Raw genomic sequence first — 19,385 nt, 5'->3', positions numbered from 1 at the left:
GATTTTCCAATTCACGTTATATTGGCAAATGAGGAAGTAAAGACCTAAGAATTACATTCGGAATGCTTTTCTCCACGCTAGAGAGGCGAAAATTAGTTGGTTTACTGTTCTATGTATGCAGGCTCTACGGAAGTTTTGCTACATAGATATGTACAGATCACAATTGGGAATCTAAATTCGTCTCTTTCATCGTAAAGTTTTGTGTTCAACTGACACTCATTGTCAATTTTAAGACGTTAGTCAATATATGTGATTTTGCAAAACTTTAAGGAATTTCTGGTCCTAAATGCTCTTTAACTTCGTACTTTATTTGGCCTTTTTAATATTTTTGTGTTTTGAGTGTCACTGATGAGTCTTTTGTAAACGAAACGCGTGTTTGGTGCAAATATCAAATTGCAATCCGGGTATAATTTAGTTTATTTAAAATAGTTAATCAATATTATATTGAAATGGCGATGCCTCATAAATATGTGTTTTTTTTTTACTAAAGTCAGTGTTAAACACACTCAATTCGAAGAATCATACTACATTAATACTTAGTAATTGACGCCAAACTTGTTTTCATCGAATGCGTTGTAAACCCGAAGAAATCAACATGACTTTGTTACTTACAATTCATACAAATTTGTCATGTTGACGAACGCATAACTCTGTATGGACAGTATCTTGTTTACATTTTTATTGTGAGATAATTTGAAGAATTATAAATCTGAACATTCTGTCGGGTACATTGCAAAACAATGTCGTGTCGGTCCGATTTATGATTGAGACCAAACTCGATATACTCAATTTACTAAGTGCAAATGGATGAAACGTATCAAGTTTTATCGTGTTAATAAAAATTGTCTGTCTCTTTTGTGGGGATTGTTACCGAGCTGACTGTGAAAGTTATTAGTGTTTTTTCGTTTCCTCATTTCTTTTTTTAATCATCGGTAAGACTAAACAGAGTCTGTTGAATCTAGTAATAATAATGAAATATTGTGAATTTAAAGTAAGTCGACTGATAACGTTTCCTATATTGTATTATTATATTATGCGAACAGACATAATAGTATCAATGAGTGTTTGAACATACGTATTTCGATCGAGGCAACTGGCATGAAAATACGGGTTTTTTTTATGTTATTAAAATTTGCTGTTACAAAATGATAGAAATTATTATAAATTAAGGAATGTATCTCCCTCATACAAAGCTCTGATTTCTTTCACGGATTTGGCTATACTTTTTGGACCTTTTGGATTATAGCTCTTCATCTTTTATATAAGCTTTGGATTTCAAATATTTTGGCCACGAGCATCACTGAAGAGACATGTATTGTCGAAATGCGCATCTGGTGCAAGAAAATTGATACCGTTAATTTTATTTGAACATACGTATTTCAATCGAGGAAATTCTACATGGCTTGCAGACTTTATTAACAGAAAATCCTAATAAATGACTTTTCGTACTTGAAGTATATTGATTAACTCATAGAGACAAACATCAAATGTATCCTTGTTGTGTATGTGTTAACCTGTAAATTGATTGTTATCAATACCATATTATGTGTATCATTTTCGAAATTTTATCTTAGAATTTTAAAACCTTTTTTTCAAAGATTTAATGAAGTGGTATGAAAGACCAAGACTATTATGAGAAGGAAATACAAGTTAAACAACTAGGTTATAATTACGTTCATATACAATTTACAGTAGATATATATACGAACCACGAATCTGTCAGGTATTAGTAATCAATTTTGGAAAATGATATATAGCATAGACAATAAACACTATATTATCAATTGAAAATAAGGTTTTATCATTTTAATATCAATGTTTGTCATTTTTGACAAAGTTCACTGTGAAAGAACAGTTCTATTCACATGTTGTTATAATTCCACTCTGTCGTCTAGACAGTGCGAATAGTCTACTATCAAACAGGAGTGTTACTCTTAGACTTAAAAATAATAAAACACATCAACGTACCATAGCGTTTTGTGATGTTCCCCTTTTTGTCGTATGTAAATAGAATTTAGAACAATACATAATAACGAAATGGAATAGTTATGAGTACATCGCAAAGACCTGTGTTGTCATTTTGAACCAATCAATACTATAAACACGGATTCGGATAATTTTTATCTTATAAGTTTCTATCATCATTTTTTAAGAATAAAGCCCCAAAAAACCTTTTGGTGTCGCTTGTACATGTAGTAGGTTGTTTTAATTAAGGGGTTACAGAACACCTAAGAACAGATAACTATTACTCATAGCCTGATTCATTGCTGTGTTTTAAAATCACTTGCAATATGGAAGTTTTTAAAAGATCATGATTCGAATGTTTACTGAAAGCAGCTGTACACGTATTGTTATGTATTCAATCTTTTAATCCATTTACAGTTACACATGTTCCATAAATGGCTTTTCAAAGAGACATAATAGGAAAAATTCCATGATTTACAAAAGAAATTCAGCATGTTACAAAAGAAGGGAAAACAGAAAGGACCATAACTGCTGTTTTTTTTACCAAGGCTACCTTTGTACATATAATAAATTAGAGTATAAAAAGTCAAAGGTCTAAGGAGCTTCCATTTAATTTTAAGTGTGGGATAAGGAGCTAGGATTAATAATTTGGTCTTGTAATTTTTATGTGTAATTTTTTTCCGGCATTTTTATTTTACACTCTTTCGGACTCGCCTTTTTGGTTAGTTTATCCTGACATTTTTTACATAAATTGTCATTCTGCTTTTATTTTGCCAAGTTTCTCATCCTGCCTTTTTTTAATCAACACTCCTGTCCTGTTTTTTTTTTAATTACATCCAAGCCCCATCACCATTCCTCCTCAAATGATGATAGCTCATTCACAATAAGACTTTAATCAAATAAATAAACCATAAGACAGTTATATAATGCTTCTGTTGGTAGATCTTTGTACCAAATCGATTGATATTAAAACTTAATTTACTCCATGATACTTTGTTTTGGAAAACACTAGTTTTGAATGAAATAGACCGTGGGCTTAGTAATAGCAACGTTAATTTGTAGGTTATGAATAATTCATAATTTACATGTGAAATTGTGTGTTAAAAAATGCTGGCAAAATTTGTTTAATTGCAATTAATTTTTTTATTACACGATTTATATTCATATAAATCAATAGAAGATACTGAGGGAATAATGCACTATAATTACAATTATCTGAATAAGAAAAATAATATCTTTCTAGTCTCTGTTTTCAACCTTTATCCTCCCATGTGTAGAAAAAAAAACGGGTGTCTTCTATTCGTCCGCAATTTTTGGGGAAAGTAAAGTCTAAATTTAGAGTCAGGAATGAAACTGAAACTAAACATGAATGATATAAATAGAACATGTAATTTTTGCTTTATAAAACTCTTTTCGAAGGGATAGCGAAATTAGTTTCTTTTTTTTTTGTTGTGCTTTTGTCATGTTTGTGTATCTTTCCGAATTGGTGAATGCAATTTTGAAGTAAATATATAAACGATAATGTGGTGTGATTGCCAATAAGCCAAGTGAAAAATGTTCCTCCCAAGTCTCAATTCAGGATTATGACTGAAGAGAGATTCTGTATAATAATTAAAAAAATATGTGACTGCAGTGTGATGTTTGTTGGAATGAGAGGTGAAATGAGTTAAGAAAAAAGAAGATGTGGTATGATTGCCTATGAGACAAATCTAACAAGAGACCAAATAACACAGAAATTAACAATTATAGGTCACCGTATGGCTTTCAACAATGAACAAACCAACACCGCATAGTCAGCTATAAAAGGCCACAAAATGACAAATGTAACACAATTCAAACGAGAAAACTAACGGCCTAATTTATGTACAAAATATGAACGAAAAAAAATATGTAACACATCAACAAACGACAATGATTAAATTACACGCTCCTAACTTGGGACAGGCACATACATAATATGGTGGAGTTAAACATGTAAGTAGGATCCCAACCCTCCCCTAACATGGGATAGTGGTGTAACAGTTTAACATAAAAGCGAACTATAACGTATTAGATTTTAGGGAGAGAAATTTTGTATTACTGAAAAATTATAACACCAGGGTTTTCGATATCACAAACTAGTCAAAACATTTACTAAATTTTATCATCGGTATAAGGAAATAATTCGTAAATAAAACTCAACATGCAGACATCTTATACGTTCAGGTATTTCCCATCCAATCTCTAATGGTAATATTCTCTACAAAGCACAAAAAAGTCAGTATTTCCCTCAAAAGCTTACAAAACCTTTAAACAGACTTATCAAGAAGGGATATAGTTACGATACTGTTTTCAGGACATTAAAGATTGCATATTTTGGCTTTAATGTTGATTCATTTATAGGGTCTTTGCATCGGAACTAAACACATTTATTTAAAAAACCCACAAAAAAAACAGTTGTTGGTATGAGACGGGTTATGTTTTTCTCATATATTTTTATGATAGTATGATACTAAACCCCTAACGGGAGGGATTGTGCCTGATATTCATATGATAAAGACATTAACTTACAATCAGTTTAACTGAGGTCTGGAGCTGGCATGTCAGTTATTTGCTAGTAGTCTGTTGTTATTTATGTATTATTGTCATTTTATTTATTTTCTTTTGTTATATCTCCTGACATCGGACTCGGACTTCTCTTGAACTGAATTTTAATGTGCGTATTGTTATGCGTTTACTTTTCTACATTGACTAGAGGTAAAGGGGGATGGGGGTTGATATTTTAAAGTATCCTATGTATTTTTGGTGTCTCGTGCTTAAGTTGAGGTCTCAGCTCGTATCTCAAACACAAAAATCGGTTACACCCTTTTTTTATTTTAACATCTTGTGTAATTGAAAATAAACCATTGTGTTGAGTAGTTAAGTATGTACACTGCGCTTCAAAAGAAACTATACCTTTTAAAAACAATTTTATGTAACAACATGTCCATTATGTATTCCGGGTGCATGGCATGTGTTGATATGTCATAATGTGTGTCTATATTGTTGTATGGTCGATTTAAGCTTGAGTAGAATGTATGTTTTAGCGTTTAGATTATTAATTCATAACAGTAGTAAAGTCATGGCCTGCACAAGTGTTTCTCACCAAAAAAAGGTTTATCGTCCTCGAGGTCATAGTTGAAGATCACATAAAGGTCAAATTTTTTAAGTGGCATATCACCTCATGATGATTCATTTACATGCCAAAGATCTAAGTTCTAGGTCAAAAGACGAAGAAATTATTGCCTGGTTGTGCTTCGTGACCTTAAGGTCAAATTTAAAGGTCACACGAAGGTCATCATGATGCAAGACACTTAATTCTATAATGATACATCCACATCACAAATATCTAAGGCCTAGATCGAAAGACACAAAAAATTATGGCCATAATGTATGATCAAAATGGATTTTTTGTTTATTTATTAAAAGAATCTGAGGGTGGGGGCGTATTTTAAATTTTAATACGTAAAAAACTGACGGTTTAATTTTTACAAATTTTTGCAATAACAACCGACTAGTATAGTTCTCCAATTTGTTAGTTTTTTGAAAAAAATAAACGACAATTTTTTTTTTCAAAAGAAAAATTCTTCTTCAAGTAATAGAACCTTCGCATTCACTTTTCGGCGTTGACTTTGATACCCCTTTTTTTGTTTGGACAACAAGTTTAATCAAGAATGAAAAAAATACAAGTCAAGATTATCAGTGAACTGGTATTCGCCTCAGTTATCATTTTAACTATGATATTGTCAATTTAGGATTATTTTTTTAAATAATTAACATTCAGAACCCCTATACTCATGTTTCTGAAACTTCCAAATTTGGCCGATACTAGCATGTAAAAGATGCCATATTTGAGTTGCCAAAGCTTTTTAACCAATGGTTGAAATCTTTTTAGATTTTTACAAGATGTTTAGCTTGGCCTAGCTTATTTGACACAACTTTTTGAAATTTTGGATCCTCAATGCTCTTCAACTTTGTATTTGTTTGGTTTTATAACTATTTTGATATGAGAGTCACTGACGAGTCTTATGTCGACGAAACGCGCGTCTGGCGTACTAAATTATAATCCTGGTAACTTTGATAACTATTATCAATAAAAGAAAACAAGAAAAATCAAACGACAGGCTTTTTTTGGTATAGTGTTACCCCTTAAAATGAACTGTGAATTCTTTTCTTTGAAATTCAATTTGGTTAAAGTTTCTAAATGCAACAAGAGAGGTTGATGATTGAATTATCAGTAAAACATTAAAGCATTTGAATTACTTATATGTAGAACGATGCTTATGACAAAACATAAGGACCAATAAAGGTCCATTTGAAATGGACTCATTTCTGACTTCGATTTTTTTTTATAAAGGCAGCAATTACTAATAATAGTTATCAAAAGTACCTGGATTATAATTTAGTACGCCAGACGCGCGTTTCGTCTATATAAGACTCATCAGTGACGCTCAAATCGAAATATTGATAAAGCCAAACATGTAGAAAGTTGAAGAGCATTGATGAATCAAAATTCCAAAAAAGTTGTGCCAAATACGGCTAAGGTATGTTGACTACTGGGCTGGTGATACCCTCGGGAACGAAGCGTCCACCAGCAGTGGCATCGACCCAGTGGTTTAAATAGTTATCAAACGTACCAGGATTATAATTTAGTACGCCTGGTGTCTTGCTAACATCATATATTTTGTTGCTGTAACTTGCACATTTGATTAAATAAACCACATCCATTGATAAGTAAGGACATTGAAAAGACATTGTCATATATCTTATAAAGGTAAATACATACAGGCTATATAACTGTGATAAGTTATAGAAAGCATCTCGTGGTATATCTGTGATTCTGTTGTTGTGTAGATAACTGTAATATTAATATATAGTACTGTAGAATATATTTAAGGTAGATTGGGTGTCTAAATTATAATCCATGGAAATTTTTAATAATTTGCCAAAACGTAGTTTATATCATGTTTTTTTTTAAATAATAAGAAGAATAGTTCACCGGGCTTATTTTCATGCTACAGGTTGTTCAGACAGATTTTGTATAGATTATGCATGGAAAACCAATAAAACAAAAAGAAATTCTTACACATTCTATTGAAAAGTACCTTTATCTGAATTATCTGCCCTTACATTTGAGTTGCTTCCCCTTATGTGGCAAAGTTTGAAAAAAATGATTCAAACAGAAGTTTCTGTCTTTTTGTAAAATACAACCATAAATATGATAAAACATCTCATTTTCTATTTTGAAATGAAACTTCTTACATATGAATTACCTATTACTCTCAACATTTATACATTATATCAAAGATCTAGACCGATGTTTTCTGGTATTTCAAAATCCAAGATGGAGGAAGACACCCTATCTACCTTAATCAATCTATGCTTGGTTGTCATTTGATGAACAACTTATTAGAACCAACAATTGTTTGACATATATTTACTCAACATTTGATTAAAACAAATGTAAATCATTTTAGAATGTCACATCTTTTATAGATATATAACAGACACAATTAAAAGGAATCGCAACAAACATAAGCTATTATGTGTAGGTATTGACAGAGTCAAAGATCAAAATAAACATGATATAGACATAGTCGTAGTTTGTTAGGTTTGCGCAAAACATGTATGGTTTTTTTTTTCTTCTTCTTCTTTATACACAGAACTGGTTGATTATTATTTTCTGGCGCATGTCTGGTGGTTTAACAACATTGTTAATTATTAAATTTCATAATGATTTTCAATTTTTATATAAACAAATGTGTATGTAAGTAATATTTTTCAATTTTAATTGATAATTTTTGGTATAAAATGAAAACAAAATCCATATTAAACATGTAGGTGTTTGTAAATGGCAAGAAGCATCTCTCTAGTGGAATCTACCTGAATCACTCAGTAGTGGTGCTGCAGACTATTGGTTCAGGTAATTTGTGCCAGTCTTTTATAGTTTGGCAGAAAAATGAAAATGTGTAACTGTCTTTGCTGCATCGAATTTTTCGGTATTATTATTCGTGGCTAGACCTTGTGTTTGATTTGCTTTTAATTAGTAGGTCAATATGTGGTATGGCAATTTTGTTGTTTGTATATCTATGGAACACTTTTAGTCAGCTTTTGAATCTCCTTTCTTGTAATGTTGACCAGAGAAGTGTGTTAATTATGTTTGTTACACTTTCAGTATATTGGTATTTGGAGCATACGTATCTCGCTGCACGTCTTTGGACTTTTCCCATGGAATTAATGTTCTATGTTGTGTAAGTGTCCCAGAAAGTGCAGCAGTATACAAGTTTTGGACTTGGTATGTTCGGTATTTGATGGTTACTGAGTTTATTTTTAAAATTCTTCTGATGAATGCAAGGGTGTTATTTGCTTTTGGTGTCATGTTCTGAATGTGTTTTTTCCATTTTAAATTTGACGATATAGTAATGCCTAAATATTTTGCTTTTTCAGCTGACTCAAGAATGTGACCGTGCATATTATAATAAATATGAATAGGTGTGTTATTTGTGATCACTCGAAGTGTGTTGCATTTGTCAGGGCTGAACTGCATTAGCAAGTCTTGTTCACATTGTATTGCCCCTTCTAGGTCTTCCTGGAGTTTAAGGCAATCTGATGTTGATTTAATCTGTCGGTAAATGATGCTATTGTCAGCAAAGAGCCTGATTTATCTGTGATATAAATAGTCAGTTAAGTCATCAATGCATATTTAAAATAGTATTGGACCTTATACAGTGACCTGAGGATCACCTGTAACTGATATGTTGTCAGAGGAAAGGTTTTCTAGCATGACTGTTTGTGAGCGATTTGAAAGGAAAGATTTTATCAACTTTGTATTTTTATCTGATACAGGTTACAGATGTTGGAAGGTAATCATCATATATTATAGACACAAACAATGATTTTTTTTACAGTAATACAATTTAAAAAAGTCTGTAAAGTCTGTCGTCAAGGGTTTATACAAAGCAAAGTATAAAAGGGTAGTTCACGTAAACCCTTATACTTTATTTATTAGTATATCGAATTAAAGTGTTATTATATCAACACGTAGCCTAACTATATAAAATAAATGGATTCTTAAGCGATAAAATGTATCTATTATAATGTTTGCTTTATACGTTTTATAAATCAAAACAGTCATTTCAGATAAAATGTACACCTGATTTTTGATGAGCTTATGCTAATTTGTTTGGAATTCTTGCCGGGATCAAAGATGTAAATTAATGTTACAATAGGCAAACCTTGCATTGTTCTCTCTGAAGTTGTTTTCAGTGGAATTTATCTTGGTGCACAAAAATATCCACCTATTTTCTTAAACTACCCATATCTAGAGTGGTTATGAAAATGTGTCCTTACTTCAGATATCTCGAAGCTCTATACTATGATTAAAATATACACACACATCATAGATACTATGCTATAAATCGTAACTAATGCACCTTCATTAAATTGTAAAGACCAAAGAAAAATAATTGCACAATTTAAATTTGCCCACAGGACCATTTATACCTTCTCTAATGACGAGTGTCGCTTTTTTTTTTTGACAAAAAAGGGGGAGAGTAATTTCAACAATATATCACATAGCTTTGTCAGTTTATTTTCGATTTATGAGTTTGACTGTCCCTCTAGTATCTTTCGTCCCTATTTTTCAACAATATATCACCCTGTTTTACAACCAGATTTAATCCACTATCAATTTAATCCAAAATCGTGCTTACGATTTTGACGTATATCTATTTTACTTTTATTGATATATACAAAACCTTATACTTTTCATGATATCATCAGTATCTTAGCATTGCAAAAGTAAAAGGTTGTGCCGTATAAGTAACACACATGTGTTTCAAATGTTCCACATATCTTTTTTTACTTACATATGATATAAATTTGGCATTTCTTGAAATGGAATCGAATTGATGCTAGATATATTATTGTTTCCCATGTATCTGAAAAATAAAAATATTTGGTGAAGATTAATTGATACATAATTACTACAGAAGGTATTGATTTACAAAAGATGGCTTTTGAAAAATGGCAAAATAACAAAATATTATGCTTTTTCTATCAAAGCGGAAGATTTCATTCGACCATAATGCTTCTATTTGTATTAACAACATTTCTGTGAGCATGTGTACCACTGCTGAAATTTTCTAATCATTTACTTACATTATGCGTTGACATGATAAAATAATATTTAGTCAACAATATTTAAGTTTGACGGCAAAGTTGATAATATGTGGATTTGAACCCTTCTATATATATACATATACGGTATAGATTTTTTTTTAAATTTAAGAGATAACTGTATTGTATTTTAAGATTTTACTGTCACAAATTAAGTTTACCTGGAGACGCGTTGCGGAGCCAGTTTAACGGGTATTTGCGACAGTAAAACTACCGTTGAACATCCTTTAAATACAGTACAATTATCTCTATTATAATGCAAAACGAGTTGATAATTCAATTTCGATTGTTAAATCAGTATAGAATTTCCATTTGAGAAAATTCCGCGAAAAGATGTTATCCTCTTTTGCCCCTAAACTAGGTGACGTCATATGTATGCTTCCGGCGTCAAACGTGAACACCGGGCGTTTTCTGGTCTCTTTGCTGCTTCAGAATCTAATAAAAATATATAAAAGAAGATATTAAGTTGCAACATGTGTTGTTGTTTTTTTGCTTCTTATTGTAGAAAGTACATATCAATACATTCCGCATTTCAAAATGTCGGCTTCCTTAGTTACAGACAAGGAGATACAATTTTACGCTAACTGTCATCCAAACAAAACCATTGATACAGAATAATTCTATCAGCATTATATATATTAAGCTTGAACAGATATTAATTGAACACTTTAAGGTGAGCATGTATATATTTTATTTGTACTTGTATTATTCTGCTATATTTGCGCTATTCTTTCTATTCGACGTATGTTTGTGTTTGTTTATGCACCATTTTTCATAAATCCCATTTTAGGTTTGAGTCTAAACAGGCATGCGAATATACAAAATGCTTTCAAAGAAAATAAAAACAGTACTCACAAATATCGAAGGTTTGGAAGTTGTCTCAAAGTATTTTCATCAATAATATGAATTTTGTTGGAACCAAGATCACTTTTAAAATAAAAGTTGTATTCATTTGTTTTAAAAAAAAATATGGAGTATAACACATTAATTCGAAACAAACCAGGGGCTTGTTAATCTAAGGACAGAAATAATTATAGGACGACTTACGACATGTCACAGCATTCACATCATAGCTATAATAGGATTATGTTTGCTAGGATGTCATAATCGCTGTCCTAAGTATTGCCGTAAAATTGATTAAATGAAATTAGCAAATTAGATGAACAAAAATGAAATTACAAAATTATTGTATCAAATTTAACCAATGCATGTAATTATAATTTTATAAAGATTACTGATTAGAAAATAATATTAGTTTTAGATTAATGGTAATAAATAATTTTTATCTTATCATTGTACACAAAACATTAGTTAAAATTATAACTACATTTTATATACATGATATAAGAATTGAACAAACTTATTGTAAGCAGTTATAGCTAAACATATAATCGGTAAAAATCATGTGAAATTTTAAGTGAGTTGAATTCGAAGTGTCACGGTTTCATACTTAAAAGTTCAAAGGCAAATCCCGAGTATCATTCATAAAAATACGGAATACTTCAACTATGTTATTACTGAAAAAAAAACGTGTGAATATGAGCAGGAGACGAAATCTTAATTTTACCGATGCAAAACTACAGTGAAGTGAAAGTGAAAAAGATTAAAACTTTGCTTTTTTGCTTTTTAATTAACTTTCAAATGTTGCAACCAATGTTGCTAAAAGAGGGCTTGTGATTCAATATGCATTCAAGTTAATGCAACCAACACACGCCATATTTTTTTTAATATAATAACCATTCTTAATATATCCTTAAGTGATGATCATCTTAAGATCATCTTAGGACACCTAAAATGGCATCCTTAAGTTAGGACAATTCCTAGGACTACTAAGTTGCGACATGTTTGATAAACCCACTTAGAACTAAGTTGGTCTTAGGATACGTCCTTATCCTAAGACTGTTTCGATAAACAGGCCCCAGATGTCAAAAATTTGTTAAATTGATAACGCAAGTAAAAGAACTTTTCCAATTATGTTATACTAACTGAACAATTGCAACTGCATATATTTTTGGATTTGACTTCAACACAACAACATTAAGTATATATAAATATATGTGTTTATATATGTATTAAGTACATATGCTTTGATGTTTCATGTTTCTCGTTGGTTTATTTGGTTACTTGTTTCACAATATATATTTTGTATTTGATCACTGTTTTGACACAGTGCTTTTTATAGCTAACTATGCAGTATGGGCTTTGCTCACTGGTGAAGGCCGTTCGGTGACCTATAGTTGTTAATTTCTTTGTCATTTGGTCAATTGTGAAGAGTTGACTTATTAGCAATCATACCACATTTTCTTTTTCATATTTACATAAGTAATATATAAATAAAGGACTTACACTTATATGAACCTGTTAAAGTACACTGAACCGCTGATATGATTTCGTCCTCAGTCAATATAATCGGAACAGGTCCAAATATAACGTATTGACCTCGTCAAAAGTCAATAATTGATAAATATTACTAAACTTTACAAATTGAGGGTTTACGTTACCAAACAAAATTTACATTATATAACTGCAGTAAAAATGCACTTCCATATTTTTCAAAATGAGGATCTTTACAAAAGACAGCCATCTTTTTTGTGTAACTCAATGTTTATAATGGTCTCTGCTTGATCTTTAAATTCAATATCGAGTGCATTAAATTTCAGGTAAACAACGTTTGTTTTGCATTGATTTTAGGTGTTTTTTTTCCTATAAGGTATGCCACAAGAAATGAACACAATACACGTGAAAGGTAGTATAACACATTTGACACTGCGAATTGCATTTTTATTTACATAACCAATTGTCTAAAGATATTTTTAATAACGTATACAATCTTACAGTCTTTCCAGTGATGTCAAGTTATGAAAAGCTTCGGGATGTATATATTCAATGGCATTATAGCGGAGGTCTCTGAAAAAATGAAACTCGATGCATTACCAAGATGAGAGAAAAATTATAAAAGCATAGGCAAATGAATTAATTAAATGCTATCGATATGGTTATCTGAGAAATGTACGTTGATTCAAATCATACTAGTATTTATTTCGTTGTCTCGTATTATTAATATTTCATTGGTTCATATCCCTCATCCCTTTATGATTTTTATCAGGTTTGAAGCATGAATATTTAGTGTTCTGAGAAGTGGTTTTTCATCGATCTATGGTTTTGCTCTCTATTCATTTTTTTTCATGTAAAGACATTGCCCTTTTTCTTAATTTACAAAACTATTTAAGCACTGCAGCCCATATCATGCAAAATTGTGTTGATAAAATCTCTAGCTTAGTCTGACAAGACTGATACGGTTAAACTCACTTTCTTTAAGATATGCCACAAGATATGAACACAATACATGTAGGAGGTAGTATAACATATTTGACACTGCGAATTGCATTTGTTTTGGCCAGCACATTTATCTCGAGACGTTTTATTTTTTGAAAAAATATATATATGTGTACAGAGTTTTTAGTGATGTCAAGTTACGAAAAGCTTCAAGATGTATATATTCAATGGCATTATAGCGGAGGTTTCTGAAAAAATGAAACTTGATGCATTATAAGGAGGAGAGAAAAATTTAAAAAAGCATAGGCAAATGAATTAATTCAATGCTATCGATATGGTTATCTTAGAAATGTACGTTGATTCAAATCATACTAGTATTTTTTCGTTGTTTCGTAATATAAATATTGCATTTATTCATATCCCCCTTCCCTTTATGATTTTGATTGGTTTTGAAGCGTTCAATATTTAATGTTCTGCAATGTTTGTCTTTGGTCGATGTATGGGTTTGCTCCCTATTGAGTTTTTGATGAATAGACAATCCCTTTTTTTTTCTTTATTTAAGCATTGCAGCTAATAAAACCTGTTAAATTTTGTTGATAAAATTTAATCATTTGCATAGTTCATCAATTAACACATACATCGACTGATCGAATCAAAGTCATAATAATGTGTCAACAAAGGGTCTTCAGAATCATATAATGTTTGGTAGTACGTTAAAAAATATTGGAACGAATGTGTGGATTAATATCGTAACACATTCATTATACATTATGATTGAAAACACCAACTGGTGTCAAACAAAGAGAAGGCGCATAATTATGATTTTTATAATATCAAAATATCTTTCTTGGACGATTTTGTGTTACATTTTAGGATTGTTTTCTACTAGTTTATTAAGTAAGTTGTAAGTACCAGATCCTTGATTGCTTTTATTAAATTTATGCGTAACTTTGAATTCCTAAGAACGATCTAAACTCTCTTAAGTTCCCTCATTGCTCCATGCGATTGTTATTGGAACAAAATGTGTTGTGATTCGCTGTCATATTTTCATTAGAGAAATATGTTTTTGTTAAAAAAATCTTCAACTTCATTTCGATAACTTATAAGGTTGATATATATATATTTTACAATGATTTCTGAAGAATGTTGGAAGCTAGGCGATCGTTTTAATTAGATAAAACGCATGGTAGTTGTTTTAAAAACTGGGTTTGAAATCAGAATCACGCGATAAATGGGTCATGCTTTTATCTATTCTAACAAGATAACTGTTTTCTATTGAGATTAATTTGAAACCAAATAAGTCTGTTTATCACAAGATTTGTAACTTGTTTAATAACTGACATCACAAATGAAAACAAAACATAAAGTACCGGTTAAGGAGCTCTCGCGTACGTACGTGATGCAGTATGTGCAATACTATTTTGAAACATCTGACTCTCATTTTATCGGGGTTTTTTTTTGGACCTTGGTTTTTGAATTTACATTGAGGGAATGTCCCTATCTTATTTAACTTCCAATAAATTAATGGTAATAGTCTGGAAGAAGACTTGATAAACTACGGAATATGAGGTTATCTAATTAAACTGCTAAATACCATTTTTGCTATACTTTTTAATCTGTTGTTACCAATAATACCTCAGGCATAGATTACCTTAGCTGTATTTGGCAACACTTTTTAGGAATTTTGGATCTCAATGCTCTTCAACTTTGTACTTTATTTGACTTTTTTTTAAATTTGGGATTCGAGCGTCACTGATGAGTCTTTTGTAGACAAAACGCGCGTCTGGCGTATATACAAACTTTATTTTAGTCCTGGTATCTATGATGAGTTTATTTATAACAGAAAGAAAAAAAAAAAACATTTGATTATTATTTTGCGTTCGAGGCCTTTTTTTTCGATTAAGCTATCAGGAACCCTCAAACTCTTCATATTTTAGTAAGGAGTGAATTATACTAGAACTTACTAGTGCTATATGACCTAAATGGCCCAAGGTGAAACACGATTATTTTACTGATGTTCAAATTTAAAAATTCAGTTAAGACGACACAAATTAACACAAACAAGCCTCAGTTAACAATCGAAAACTGAGGATCGGCAATATGGTAAGAGTCGCTCGATATGCGAATACATAATCAGTCAAAATATCTTAATCGGAAAGTAAGACACAATCAGTAAAATTACAGATCCGACGACAATACTTGTATCAAACGATCTAGGACCGCGAAAATATGTCGCTAGTGAGTTGAGATACAGACCCTTGTATCAGTCAACCAATTTGTAGTAAATGAAAGTGAAGCACTCGCTTCAGTGTCGGTAATTGGGTGACCGGATATCATTATATCTTAAATTGACATTACAGAACTCGGTAAATTTATTATTGGAAACAGTGTGGTTCACCGCAGCAATTTACCAACTTCCCAAGCACATGTGATTTCGTGGATATAAATTGGTATTCAAGAGCTTGAAGCTGCTACTCAGACTTTTTCATCGTCACCAATGTCTGAGCAGAAGTTGACAAACTAGAGTTATATCTAAAAACGTATCGTCCTTTTTCTAAAAACGTTCAACGAAGATAACAAGACTTTGTTGATAAATATTCCCGAATAATACATAATCGGTGATCCCGAAGTATAGATTCTAGGTACTGACGGTGTTTATCATCTTTATTACGTGTTATAGGGTTCTTTTTATTTGTCTTTGTATATGTGTAACCTTTAATGTTTAGTCCTTTTTTGTAACATCCTTTCGGCGTGCCTCGGTATTTATACATTCCGCCTGGTGTAATTGTACTATGGTCATTTTTTAAATTCTTCTCAATCATTTTGCTAATGTGCTAAGTCTATAGAGTGTCTACATGCCATTTTTATTCATTTTTTTTGTTGACATAGTTGTTTGTTTTTATAGTGATTATCAATTATGTCTGTTTGCTTTGCTCACACTTTCTTTCAATATCATGGAATTTTATCCGACTTTTTTAAACGTGAGATGTTAAGCTAGATATAAAACTAGATTTAAGCCACCATTTTCTACATAAGGAAATGCCTGTACCATATATATATATATACGATATATATATATGACAGTTGTTTTCCATTGTTTAATGTGTTTGAGTTTTTGAAATTGCCATTTGTTTAGGGATTTTCCGTTTGGATATTCTTTGGAGTTTGGAATTTTTGTTGTTTTACTTTTTTCTCCACAGAGATGGTTACATCTTCGCTAGCCAAGGGTTACGATCCACTCCCGTTCTGTTCACCCTTGGCGGATTGTGGTAAAATTTCGGAGACACAAGGTACGGATTTTTATTGGTTGCAGTCGAAACTCGCTGCATCCAATCAAAAAGCGCATAAAACATGATCACGTGTAAATGTAGAAACTGTTTGTAAACAATTGCCACGTGTTTATTGTGCAACAAGTCTTTACATCCTAAAACATACGACTTTATTTAGTGTTCTAATATGACGTGCTTCTTTAGCTTTGTAAAGAAACCATACTTTATTATCCAATAAAATTAGTTTACACATGCGTATATTGACTACGGCAGAAAAAGGAATTTTATCAAATTGGTATACACATTTAATGTATTTCATTAACTTGGGACACTTTCAAACACTAAAATATGATACACATTTTGTTACTAATACTTTTACAATGACAACAATGTGTTACAATTCGAAATTGACATATTTGACCTAGATACAGGAACGTTCATGTTGGCTGTTCTAACTTCAAAACCCCTCCCTCTGAAACACGTTTCATCTATCCTGTTAAAAGGCATGTAAATAAACATATGATCTGACGATACAATAGAAAATAAAGTATAGGTTAATTATAACTTGTACTGAAATGACAAAATTGTTTCATATTTATGATAAAATGGATTGACCCTACCGCCAAGGTTTCCAATCCATTTTACAAATGCAACAAGATTGTCACTCAGTATGAATTTTAATCATCATGTAATACAGCATTTGAAATCGTCAGATGCACCCATATGTCTCTGGATGTTTCCCCCTCAGCTGCCACTATATGTAATGCTAAAATTGAAAGAAAAAACATTGTTTTCGACTTGTCTCGAAAAAAATAGATTGTTTTTCGCCGCAGGCCTTGCCTCTTGCCAGACGTCGTAATTATATGGACTACCGCAAGTATAAATGAATCTCTGCCAAAGGGCCCCTCCTGCCAAGTCTCGAATGTCAGCACAGCTTTATCAAGGAATCCTCTATCAGATATGAACATATTTACCAAAGCTACACTAACCGGCGGAACATTTACAATTAATTTAGTAAATAAAGAACCTACCCGATTCTCCTTGTGCGTCCACCGCCATTGAAAACTGACTTGAAAATGTGCGTTTCAAAAATTGACCTCATAGAAAAAGACGTTGAATTATAACTTTTCTTTTATATTGTGACACAAATATTATTCAACATGTTTAAGTTAATAAATTTGTTCATTTCTGTTTCTATTTTAAATTTTAGAAATACAACTTTGCGAAATTAAACTGGTTTAAACTAGTTGGATAAAATTCGACAGGGAGGTTGATGGAAGAGCCTACACAAATACTGTACACCTTATACACAGAGAACATAGAAATTACCGTAAATGTCCTAATCAGAATCGAAATAATTGATGCCAGCTATACTTTATTTTAGTTTTAACATGGGTAGGCATTATATTCGTGTTATTTTAGCCCTCACTATCGCTCTGGCAAAAATAATCACGAATATAATGCCTACCCATGTTAAAACTACAATAAAGTATAGCTGGCATCAATTATTTCTTAAACAACTTGACTGTTTTAATCAACTTTTAGAAGTTCCTGTGTATGTTTCATGCACAAATGCATAAATATTGACGTATATTTTCATTTCCGGCTTTACCAAGAGTGTAGAATCTAGACGCTACCGTGTTTTTACCTCCAAATTGAAGAGTTCAAGTGCTACCATTGGTCAAGAATAATGTATTCGGAATGGGCGTGACTTTAATCTGCCGATAGATGGCGCAACATTGTAAACACAAATGTTGGCTTAATCTGCCAAGGGTAAAGAGAACGGGAGTAGATTGTAACCCTTGGCTAGCGAAGATGAGATGGTTAATGACTTTAACAAAAGAATGACTTGAACAGGAAAATAAAAAGATAATAATAACTGAAAAAATACAAAGATGTGTTTGTCTCAATTTGTTTTTAAAGTCGTGTTTACGTGGTATACTTACAGTGTGATTAACTGGTGACAGTCTGTGAAGGTATCATTCGTAATTTCTTCTATCAAATTGTTATTGATGTAGCTGGTGATAATGTTAAAAAAAAAGAAGATATTTCAACAACAACATAAATCAATATTTTACCATAAAGTCAATCTTAAAATTTTCCGCAGAAATATCTACTGTAAATATACCTATGTCTATCAATGTCATATGTTTTGATTTTTCTGTCTTTAGTTTACAGTAATGCTAACGTTGGTTTTGCAGTCCCTACAGTGAGGCTATTATGTAAATGACACTTAGATAAAACGGCTTTATTTTTGTACCTTTGGTGAAAAAATTCGGGGAAATTTGTCCCTTCAGTCTTCACGATGTGGTTGACCATCATGTCAATGAGTCCTCAACACATAAGTAAATTTTGAAGATAAACCATTTCTCCTTCTTCGTATATGTATTTACACATTTTTCTACATCTCCGTGGTTTTTTTCTTTTTTCTTGACACGAACTGCATGACCAGTGTCACTCGAGAGCAAGAACTACTAAATTAAATCTAAACTGTTAATCTCTGAAAGTGTAGCTTATCTTTTTCTGAAGTTGTCGAGATTATTTTCGTCGATTCATATTTATTCATTTAACAATTTTTAACAATACATATGGTCCTCTTGGATCTAAAATTTGGAATTGACTTTTTGCTTTTTTGTCATCTCGGCCTTTTTTTCTCGTCTTTATCAAAATCTGTCCTGT

General features: G+C 31.5%; 1 protein-coding gene across 1 annotated transcript in view; it reads right to left on the bottom strand.

Annotated features, from left to right (window-relative positions):
• The window catches only part of LOC143079904 (uncharacterized), an 86,720-nt gene that overhangs the window by 50,748 nt on the left and 16,587 nt on the right, over window positions 1–19,385 (bottom strand). The window contains exon 4 of the mRNA XM_076255531.1: window positions 18,653–18,724. Coding sequence (XP_076111646.1) covers window positions 18,653–18,724 — 72 coding nt within the window. The remainder of the gene's footprint in view (window positions 1–18,652; window positions 18,725–19,385) is intronic.

The sequence above is a fragment of the Mytilus galloprovincialis genome, chromosome 6 (assembly GCF_965363235.1).
Source record: "Mytilus galloprovincialis chromosome 6, xbMytGall1.hap1.1, whole genome shotgun sequence".
In the NCBI taxonomy this organism is placed as follows: domain Eukaryota; kingdom Metazoa; phylum Mollusca; class Bivalvia; order Mytilida; family Mytilidae; genus Mytilus; species Mytilus galloprovincialis.
This window is presented reverse-complemented; position numbering and strand designations above follow the sequence as displayed.